The sequence below is a fragment of the Natator depressus genome, chromosome 1 (assembly GCF_965152275.1).
Source record: "Natator depressus isolate rNatDep1 chromosome 1, rNatDep2.hap1, whole genome shotgun sequence".
NCBI lineage: Eukaryota > Metazoa > Chordata > Testudines > Cheloniidae > Natator > Natator depressus.
This window is the reverse complement of record NC_134234.1, coordinates 26,943,291-26,955,125: the sequence shown is the minus strand read 5'-3', so window position 1 is coordinate 26,955,125 and position 11,835 is coordinate 26,943,291. Positions and strand designations below refer to the sequence as shown.

At 41.2% G+C, this 11,835-nt stretch overlaps 1 protein-coding gene across 1 annotated transcript in view; it reads right to left on the bottom strand.

Annotated features, from left to right (window-relative positions):
* Positions 1-210: 210 nt before the first annotated feature.
* The window catches only part of MTNR1B (melatonin receptor 1B), a 55,525-nt gene continuing 43,900 nt past the window's right edge, over positions 211-11,835 (bottom strand). Inside the window, exon 2 of the mRNA XM_074943171.1 lies at positions 211-1,079. Coding sequence (XP_074799272.1) covers positions 211-1,079 — 869 coding nt within the window. The remainder of the gene's footprint in view (positions 1,080-11,835) is intronic.

Below are 11,835 nucleotides of genomic sequence, written 5' to 3'. Positions count from 1 at the left end.
TTCTACTTTAATTCTGAAGCTGATTTCAAATTGGTATCTTGTATAAAATATGAATTTAGAAGAGCAGTGTGTTTTATCAAGACAACAGTATTCCAGTCACTATATGACATTAAAATTGAAAGAACAGAAAAGTCAGCAAGAATGAGTGTAATCTTACAATTACATCACTGGAGTTCTCAATGACACTTCTTTGCATTCACCATAACACATTTACAAGGTATCAGTTTTGATTTGGTCATTGTTGTTTAAAGCAGGAGAAGGCTTGGTCTTTGGAGCTTCAGTCCCCCCTTTGGATGTGTCCTGAAAGAAAAGCCTTGGCATCCACAGTGACATTAGGATTCGTTTATATTCTTTCCGAAAATTCTGGTTAAGAAGTCCGTATATTATTGCATTAAGGCAACTGTTGAAGTAGGCCATGAAATAGCTTACGACGAACAACCACTCAGGAATTTTTGGTGCCATTTCCAAAGGATTGATAGCTACAGCTAGTCCAATGAAGTTCAGTGGCGCCCAACAAAAGGCAAAGATCACGAAAACCACGAACATGGTGAGAAAGTTTCTGAAGTCACTTGGCTTCAGTCTTGGTTTTATTTCTGATTTGACTCTTCTTCTTACTTGAATCACTAAGATCCAAATCCGAAAGTAGCAGAAGCTCACAATAGTGATAGGTACTATGAAATGAATTATGACAACAGCGATGGTGTAATAGGAGCTAGCAGTCTGAACAAATGTGCATGAATAGATGCGCGGATCATACTCTAAAGAGCCAACGAAAAAATTTGGCACAGTTGCAACAACTGTTAACACCCAAATTAGGCAGACATATAGCATTGTGTTCCACCAGGTATACACTTTGTCATAAGCAAAGCTATGGCATATATAGCAGTATCTGTTTATTGCAATTGCAGCAATGTTGAAGATGGAGCCTATTACGCTTAGTCCCATCACAAAGCCACTCAGTTTACAGTGCATTTCACCCAAGGACCATCCATTGTGGAAAATGGCTAAGAGCACCAGTGGATATGGATACAAGGCCACCACCAGGTCTGCCAAAGCCAGGCTAACCACAAATGCATTACCTACGGAAGAAGAAAAGAGAGGCAAATAAATATACTCATATTTATGAAACAGAAGAAAACAGTTTCAAACATTTGTAACACGAACGTGTTCAGGGTACCAGCAAGAAGCAGCTATTTCAATAGCAACCTGTCTGTACATGAGATCTAGCTCTGTCATACAGAACAAGCTATCACATAAATATTAGCTGCTGCAGAGCAGCTGCTGAGTGGCTTATAGCTATTAGTGACTGCACTTAGGCCAGAGGATCTTCCCACGGTAAATACCCTACTGCCAGGATCACTTTACTATTCTACCACTGTTTATAAACTTAAATATCAATAATCCATTATATATAAACTAAGTCACTTTAGTGTAACCAACTCCAGCAGCCTTGTGCAAAAGTGTGATTGAAAAGGCAGCTGGGTAGGCAGATACTTGTGTAGAGGATCGTTATAGGCTGCCTCTGTAATACACCTTGGGATTCAACAAACTGCAAAGGGAAAAATGACACGAAGAGCAGGGATGATGGCACCAGGATGATGCATCATATGTTTATTTCAAATAGCTACACAATAAGCTGAACTACAGATATTTTCTTTGGCTTGTTGCCTACCCTTCTGCAACTAGTCTGCAATTGAATCAATTTAGGAGGAAGAGTGAAACACTTCCACCATCTTCTATACAAAAGCACACCAAACTATGTAAAAATCAAAAATACAGGAATGCAATGGAAAGAAAAAGTATTTAAATGCACAGAAGTCTAGATTCTTTTCTAGTTTTGATATTAAAAGAAACTTCAACAATAAAAGTGAGACTTATTGTCTCTCTCTAAATAATACCCTTTTCATCTATTTGAAGTTTCTGAACTGTATCTATAAAATCCTTCCTGTATAAAACAGTAAGACATCAAAATTTATATTTGAAATGTGAAATACGTTACACTAAATAGTGGTTCCATTGATTTTGTGGGAAGAATACCAAATACCTTCCTAGCAACTTCCCAAAGTAATATAATAGGAGAGTTACTAATATTAGGTTTCTGACATTCAGGAAACATAAAAGATGTTCTTAGCTTGGCTGTTTGTTTGCTTGTTTTTATTGAAATCCATATAGTACTAGTAAAAAAAAATCCTTTAAACTGTGAATGTAATTGTGAAAAAGACCAGTGTATTTTAAAATTACGTGTGGGCATAAATCTGGTGTTCATTTACAGTGAACAATTAAGGGCTCAATCCTGGAAGATGCAGAGCATTTTGTTCCTGATCCAGTGACACACCTATGCACATGCTTAATTTTAGGCATATAAATAAACCATATGCTTAAATACATTGCTGAGTCTGGTCCATAGTGCTTAGTCCTCTGCAGGATTCAACACTCAGAAATAATGGCAAGACCAGTGCCCATACAAATTTCTCCACACACTTTAGCAAATATACCTTAACCATACAGAAGGAATATGGAGCTCTGCTACTCCCCTCTACTCAAAGAGAGATCTTCTTCCATCAACACCTTCACATGAGGGAAGGGAGACTTACGATACTACCAAGAAGGACCTTGAACAGATCACTGCAGTCTACGTGGATCTGGGAAGAAGGATAAAAGAGTTTGGTGTTCTCGTCCAACACAAGTGGTGTTCTCGTCCATCCTCTCTGTTGAAGGAAAAGGCCTGGGCAGAAACCATCAAATCGCGGAAGTAAATGTGTGGTTACACCGGTGGTGTCGGCAAATGGGCTTTGGCTTCTTCAACAACAAGCTGATGTTCCAGAAAAGAGGATTACTGTGCTGGGATGGGCTCTATCTATCTAATACTAGGAAGAGCATCCTTGGACATTGTCTGGCTAACCTGATGAGAGTTTTAAACTAGGTCCAATGGTGGATGGTGACAAAAATACAGCCAATGTGTATCTATGGTCAAGTAACAAAGACAAGGGAAAGGGGCTAATTGCTGAAGAAGGGTCTAGAAATAACAACTGCATTCAAAAGGCAAAAAGAAAAGCAACAGGGTAATCTGCAAAGTATCTTCGATGCCTGTATGCGATTGCAAGGAGTATGGGGAAGAAGCAAGATGAACTGAAAGTCATAGTATATGAAGAAAATTGTAGTAAGATGAGGCCCTGAAACATAAACCCTTATATCAGAGGCCCGGTATGAAGCTTAAGGCCTGAACTAAAGTAATGGTCAAGACTTTGCTAACATAAAGCAAAGTTAAGCTGTGAGCCAGAGGCAGGCCCTGCTCACAGAAGCTGGCAAGGAAAGGGCTGATGTTGCAAAAACATACGTACCTAAAAGGTACTGGACACTAGATACCAGAACACTCCAATACTTGCACATTCCACACACATAACAAGGAACAGGCTGACCCATCCTAAAGACAGGGGCAAAAGGGTAATGTGATGGATAGAGTTGTTTTGTTCGAACCAACATGTATAAGGTGAGAGGCGGAACCTTGCTACGTAGAGGGGTTGCACCGCAATATGTCCAGAATGATGCGTAACTTGTTTGTACCTGTATATAAGAATGCATCCCTGAGTGGATGTCTTTGTCCGGCCTAGGGGGCAGTGGAATGTCCCACCACTGACTGAGCTGTGTCCATTGTCAGGGGGCACATATTTGTAGTATGTCCTGTAGAGTCTGCTGGAAGCTATTACTGTGCTTTGTTTGACAATAAACCTGGCCGGGTGCCTTCGTACCTTATGGGAGTCTGTTGACATGGGGGTTCTCTCAGGGTCTGCTGTGCCAGCGATCTGCAGAGCCGGGGCAGCACACAGAGGGAACACATGCACACGGACAACTGTTATCAACATTGAACAGAGCAGAGCACCACACTGGTGGCGTCTGACAACAAAAATTATGACTTAATTGGCATGACAGAGACTTGGTGGAACAACTCCCATGATTGGAGTACCTGCATTGAGTAATATAGCTTGTTCCAAAAGGATACGTATAAGAAAAAAGGAGGAGATGTTGTGCTGTATGTCAAGAATGAATACACTTATTCTGAGGTCCAAGGGCAAGTGAGTCACAGACCTACTAAGTCTGTGGGTGAGGATAACAAGGGAAAAGAACAGTAGTAAGGTTATGGTGGGAGTCTATTATAGACCACCAAATCAGAAAGAGAAAGTGGATGAGTAATTCTATAAACAGTTAATAAGATTAGCTAACACATGAGCTAGTATTAATGGGGGATATTAAATTCAATGATATATATTGGAAGACTATTGCAGCAAAATATAATATATCCTGCAAATTCTTAGCATGTGTAGGGGAAAGCTTTCTGATTCAGAAAGTTGAGGAAACAACTAGGGGGTCATCCATTTTGGATCTGGTTTTGACCAACAGGGATGAATTAGCTACAAACATGAAAGTTGTCAGGAACTTGGGAGGAAGTGATCATGATCTGATAGAATTCAAGATTCTATGGAAAGAAGGACATGAGAACAGCAAAACATGGACACAGGATTTCAGAAAGGTGGATTTCAACCAACTCAGAGAAATAGTAGGCAAGGTCCCAGGGGAAGACCAATTAAGAAGAAAAGGAGTCGAAGGGAGCTGTCAGTTCTTAAAATACGTAATACTAGAGGCTCAACATCAAGTTATTCCAATGCAGGGGAAAGATAAAAAGAGCCACAGGAGGCTAATGTGGCTGCTCAAGGAGCTTTTTAGCTATCCAAAACCAAAAGGGATACATACAGGAAATGGAAGGAGGGGCATGTGACCAAGGAGGTATACATGGGAATAGTGCAAGCACATAGGGACAAAATCAGGAAAGCTAAGGCAAAGAATGAGTTACAGCTGGCAAGAAATGTTAGAAACAACAGGAAGGGGTTCTTCAAATATGTCAGACAAAAAGCAAGATCTAGGATGGTATGGGTCCACTGCTCAATGGAGAAGGTGAGCTGGTAATGGAAGATGATAGAAAGGCAGAGCCGCTCAATGCCTACTTTGCTTCAGTCTTCTCACAAAAAATAATGTGACCAGATGACTAGTGAAGTTACCATAGACAATAAAGGGGAAGGGATGCAGATCAGAGTAAGTTAAGAATATGTCAGAGATCTTCTGACCCATTTGAATAAATTCAAATCAGCAGGGCCAGATGCTATTCACTCAACGGTACTGAAGGAATTAGCTGAAGAAATCTCGGAATCTCGGCAATAATACTTACAAACTCATGGATGACAGGCGAGGTCCCATAAGACCAGAGAAGGGCTACTAATATAGTGCCCATCTTTAAAAAGCGGGGAAAGGAGGAACTGGGGAACTATAGACCAGTCAGCCTGACTTTGATACCTGGGAAGCTACTCAAGCAACGTATAAAACATTCAATTTGCGAATAGCTGGAAAGTGGAGGGGTAATCACTAGCAGCCAGCATGGATTTACCAAGAACAAATCATGCCAGACTAGCTTGATTTCCTTCGTTGACAGGCTAACTGATTTGGTGGATAGGGCGAATGTAGTGGATATAATATACTTAGACTTCATCAGTGGTTTTGACACAGTCCCACATGACATTCAGATAAGTACGCTGGAGAAATGCGGGCTTGACAGAACTGCCAGTAAGTGGCTACATATTTGGTTAAACAACTGCAAAGAGTAACTATTAATGGAATGATGTCGGATTGGAGGGAGGTCTCAAATGGGGTTCAACAGGGATCTGTTCTGGGTCCAGTCTTGTTTAAATCTTTATTAATGACCTAATGTAGGTATAGAGAGCATACTGTTTAAATTGGCAGATGACACAAAGCTAGGACAGGCTGCAAACACTTTGGAGGATAGAGCTAAAATTCAGAGGGATCTCGAGAAATTGGAGACCTGGGCTATAGACAATGAAACAAAATTCAACAAAGACAAATGTAAGGTGCTACATTTGGGGAAGAAAAACCAAATGCACTAATACAGAATGGGGGATAACTGGCTTGACAGCAGCACTGCTGAGAAGGATCTGGGAGTTGTAGCGGAACACAATCTCAACATGAGTTAGCAATGCGAAACTATTGCAAAAAAATGCAATTTTAGGTTGCATTAACAGAGGCATAGCATGCAAGTCATGGGAAATGATAGTACTGCTCTACTCGGTACTACTTAGGCCTCTGCTGGAGTAGTGTATCCAATTTTGGTCACCAGTGTATAGAAAGGATATAGAGAAACTGGAATAGATCCAGAGGTGAGCGACACAGATGATCAAAGGGATGGAATGCAAGCCATCTGAGCAAAGGCTAAAGGAACTCGGCTTGTTTAGTTTGGAAAAGAGGAGATTAATGGGGGATATGATAGCAGTCTTCAGATACTGAAAGGCTGCCGTAAAAAAGATGGAGAAACGTTGTTCTCTTTTTACCACAGAGGACAGGAAAAGAGGCAATGGGTTCAAACTGGAGCATAGCAGATTTATATTAAATCTCAAGGATAACTTCTTAACTGTAAGAACAGTAGGACAATGGAACAGACTGCCTAAGGAGGTTGTGGAAGCTTCTTTTCTGGAGATTTTCAAAAGGAGGCTGGATAGCCATCTGTCATGGATGGTTTAGACAAAACAAATCCTGCATTTTGGCAGGTGGTTAGACTAGATGAGCCTTGCAGTCCCCTCTAACCCTATGATTCTACCTTCCCACCACAGCCAGCACAGGTGGTCTGCAATGAGAGGAGACCGGCTTACCTCAAGACTAATGCAGAGGGAGCTCCTTGCTATAAATTTGGCAGCACTTTGCAGGGCCAGGTCCTGCCTGCTTTATGATTCCCAGGATGCACAAACACCTTGATGTCCATTGTTCATTCCAAAACTCAGTAGAGTGTTGGAATAATTTTCTTTGAGACTGTTGGATCCCTTTTTCTGTACTGTATCTCTAAGAGGTAGAGTCCAGAACTCAAAATGAGGATGGGGGGGGCAGGGGTTAAAATGACTTTAAGATAGCTTCCTGCCCTCCCAATCCTGAGTTGCTCTCATGGCTGGAGAGCCCCTGGCATCATTTAGATAGCCCTAGGAGTCAAATCTATGGCAGCTTCCCAGAATCTCCTCAGACCCACCCCAAAACTCTCTTCCTGCCCCCAGCTCCATTCCTGGTATGCACCTTACAACGGGATTGTGAAGAGGTCCTCAAAAGGCAGCCTTATGGTTGTCTTCTGCAGTGCCTGGGCTGGGGGAATCCTCCACAAGTCAGATGTAGGGGGTTTACGGCCCCTTTACTCAGGGCTGATTACCCAATAGGGAGACTAAGCACATGCTTAGGGCACCAGCAAAGCAGGGGGCACCAAAAAAATGAGATTTTTTTTTAAATTTGATATTTCAGAAAAAAGCATCCAAGTAGTCATCATGGGAAAAATCAGAACGTTGTTAGACTTCCTTACACTCCACTACACACTCTTCCCCCATTTTTCTGTTCTCTTTGTATTACTTATCCCCACCTAAACCAGGGGGGTGTCCTAATAACGTAGATCAAAATAATGTGAGGAAATCAGATCCTGTCATGTATTTGCAATACATTTATGTTTTATTATTGATATATTCTTCTGAGTTATATGTACTTGATTCGCTTTTTCTCATATATATATTATATATATATATAAAAATAGTGTACGTTGTGTAATTTTTTTTTTAAGTTCAGATAACTGAGATAAGGGGCAGGATGAAACGTAAACAACTGAGTGGAGCACAGAAACATAAACTGGCAGAAGAAAAGAAACAAAAAACTAGTGAAATTTTCCAAAATCTTCCAAAGCTGACATCATTTTTCAAAGCGAATCCATCAGAAGCAACATCTTCTCTCAGTAGCACAGACAGCATTCCAAAATCTGTAGGTGTTTCAGAGACTGACCCTTCTTCTATTGGTGAAACAAACACCATTCCAGAATATGTGGATGTGTCAGAGACTGTAACTGATCATCCTACTGCTGGTGGTAAAACAGACATTGTTCTAGAAGGTGTGGATGTGTCAGAGACTGAACCTGCTCATGCTGTAAATAATAGGAGAAAAGATCCTGGTATGTGGGTTGATTTCAGTACCGATGATGTAGCTTACTGGATAGAATCATAGAATATCAGAGTTGGAAGGGACCTAAGGAGATCATCTAGTCCAACCTCCTGCTCAAAGCAGGACCAATCCCCAATTTTTCCCCCGATCCCTAAATGCCCTCCTCAAGGATTGAACTCACAACCCTGGCTTTAGCAGGCCAGTGCTCAAACCACTGAGCTATCATGGACCAAAGGACTATCAATACCACACTGGGCCATATGAGAAATCACGTTGGACTTTTACCAAAGTCCATATTACAAACAAATATGATATTGTCCACAAAAAGAAGCTTTTAGAACAGAACAAACATGCCATATTCATACCATGTGCTGCACACTCTCTCAATCTTGTTGGCCACAGTGCTGTTGATTGTTGTCCAGTGGCAGTACGATTTTTCTCAACAGTCCAGTTACTTTATACATTTTTCTCTGCCTCAACACACTGATGGGAAGTTCTTAAAACATATTTGGGCAATGATCGTGTGTTGAAATCTCTTTGTAATACTCGCTGGGAGGCACATGCAGTGGCAACAAGTGCAATTCTGGAGTCCTACTCAAAGATTGTGGATGCATTAGAAAGTATAGCTGAACACCAATCACAAAAGGGAGAAACTATACGAGAGGCAGAAAACATTGCAAACAAGATGCAAGAACTAGAGTTTGTATTCATGTTGACCATATGGAATGAAATTTTACAACACTTTTACCACACAAAACAAGCTCTCCAAGAAAAAGAATTGGATTTGAAAACATGTGCAGACCTCTGTCAATCATTAGCAGACCACTTACACACTTTGAGGAATGATTTCAAAAGATCTGAAGACATATCAAAAGATATCTTGCCTGATACTAATTACAAAGAAGCCCAGTCCCGCAAGCGAATCAGGAAACAACAAGCAAATGATAGCAGTGCAACAGAAACAGGATCAGCATTGAATCCTAGAGATAAATTTTGCATATCTACTTACTATGCTATAATTGATACACTTGAAGCTCGTATGAAGAGGAGAAGTGAAGTGTACAAAGAAGCATCAAGTAGATTTTCTTTTCTAAAGAATATGGATTTATCTTACAAACAATATTCACAAGGTTCCCAAAAGCTAGTTGACTCATACCCTGTTGACTTGAACATGAATCTCTGTGAAGAAGTATGGCACCTCCACTGTTATATGCGCGCAAAGTTTAATGAAACAGGAAAAATGAAATTCAGTCACATTGATCTTCATGACACAATATTGAAAGAGGGAATACAATGTGTATTTCCAAATGTAGAGATCGCACTATGTATTTTTCTAACATTGATGATTACTAACTGCTCCGCAGAACACTCTTTTCCTTAGCTGAAAAGAATAAAAAACCCTCAGAGAACAACGTGTCAGAACAGACTTGATTCACTTTCCCTATTGTGTATGGAAGCAGACATGCTTCGTTAAGTCAGCTTTGATGAACTCATCCAGAATTTTGCAATCAGAAAGAAGCTAGAAAGAAGCTATTTTAATTTCAGCATACATGTAAGTTTTATGTCATTTCAAAAAATAAAATTTTATTTTACGGTATAGTATTGTTTTTATTTTGAATTACATATGGGGGGGCACCATAATCTTTTCAGTGCTTAGGGCCTCTAAAGGTCTTAATCCGGCCCTGCCTTTACTCCACTCCACCCTTTTTACTTGGCATAGAGGGGACAGAGCGGGGTGGGGAGGATCTCACCATGGTGTGTGTGCTTCATGGTAGTAAGTAGCTTCACCACATTTTCCCCACATTGTGATATCTTTTGGGGAGAGAAAATTTAATCCATGACAACACAGATTAAATGTCCATAAATCCCCTTAAACATCAACCAGGCACATATCTCAATTCAGCTAAAGGAATCGCCTATTACTTTCAGAAAATTCTACCTGGCTTCTAGCCATCAAGAGATCTTCCCCATATAATTAAATCATTTATCTTTCACACACACTTACAGGTGCAGCTTTTTATTAAATGCTGTTTAAAGGTAATCCAGAAAAGCAGGTGGTGGTGCTGCTGCAGCAGTGGCATCAAGCCTTCTCTCCTTGTGAGAACATCTGTGAGATCCATGAACATTCTCAGTATTTGTCTTACTGACGTCTTTCAAGGGATCAGTCTGTCTCTAGTCCTGGAGGGGGCATGGACGGAGAAACCTGAGTAATAGCTAATTAAATGCAAGTCTGATTTCAGAGTTATCAGCTAAAGCCGCACTGTGGAGAGGGTGAGGCTAGTTTGAGATGTCTGGGAAATGATTTATCCCTATGAAACATTGTGATTAAAACAATTTTTTTTTTAATTTTCATCAAAATTTTTCTTCAAATATTTTCAGGTTTTTGTCAAAAAAATGGAAATGGTTCAGTTTAAAAGAAAAATTTCACCTTTCAGTGGCTGAAAAGTGAAGTTTTTATTCAAAAAAAGAAAACCTTTCAGGAAAGTGGAAAATATTTGGTAAATATTTCTGTTTAGTCAAGAAGCTATTTTCTGCTGAGGAAATATTTAGATGGGAAATTTTCGACAAGCTCTATACTGCATAAGCAGCATCCAAGAAAAACTAGTTTTTAGTCATAGCAAGGTGCACAGCGCTTACATGTAGGAATAGAAATCAGATATAAAAAGCTCCCTGAAAAGATGCAGAAAGTCAATGGGATTTATGCTCCTAAATGCATGTGGAGCTTTTGAAAATGCCACCTAGGATGAATAAGGCCATTCCAAACTGATCAAGAAAATAATGTGACATTAGTGCATAATGTGTACTGCATTTTAGGTGAGACAAAGTGTAAAAGCCTGACAGAATGCTTTCTGTGCTTTGTCAGACTACTCATTGCAGTATAAGGGCCAGAGTCTTGTCTCTTGTGGAGGTGAGTGCAGAATATGGTCCTAAATTGTTATATTATTGCAATGAGTAGTTTGAAAAAGCAAAGAAAACCTTTTCTAATGTATAAATAATCTAAACCAGGGGTCGGCAACCTTTCAGAAGTGGTGTGCCGAGTTTTCATTTATTCACTTTAATTTAAGGTTTCACGTGCCAGTAATACATTTTAACATTTTTTAGAAGGTCTCTCTGTATAAGTCTATATATTATATAACTAAACTATTGTCGTATGTAAAGTAAACAAGGTTTTCAAAATGTTTAAGAAGCTTCATTTAAAATTAAATTAAAATGCTGATTTTACACCGCCGACCCGCTCAGCCCGCTGCCAGCCTGGGGTTCCGTTCACCTAAGCCAGCAGCAGGGTGAGCGGGGCCTGCAGCCGGGACCCCGGCTGGCAAGGGGCCAGCAGTCAGAACCCCAGACCAGCAGCAGGCTGAGCGGGTTGGCGGCCAGGACCCCAGACCGGCAGTGGGCTGAGCGGCTCAGCCCGCTGCCACTCAGCCCGCTGACGGTCTGGGTTCCATCCACCGGCTCCTGCCAGCCAGGGTCCCAGCTGCCGGCCCCGCTCAGCCCACCGCCGGACTGGGATCCTGGCCCTGACCACATAGAGTGGGTACCTACCTTCTCCCTGGTTCTAGCTCATTCTCTTCCTCTCTCTCTCTCTCTGCACTGAGCTGAGGGTGGGAGTGCACTGACACAGGGCTGGGGGTGAAGGAGCAGGCTGGGGGTTGGGGTGTAGGATCTGGCCAGGACCTTGAATGAGGAAGGGGGCTCAGGGTTGGGGCAGGAGGTTTGGGTGTGGAGTTCTTACCTGGGCAGCTCCCATTTGGTGCAAGGGGTGCAGGTGGGAATGTGGAGGAGGGGGGTGCAGGAGCTTCCATTTGGTGCTCA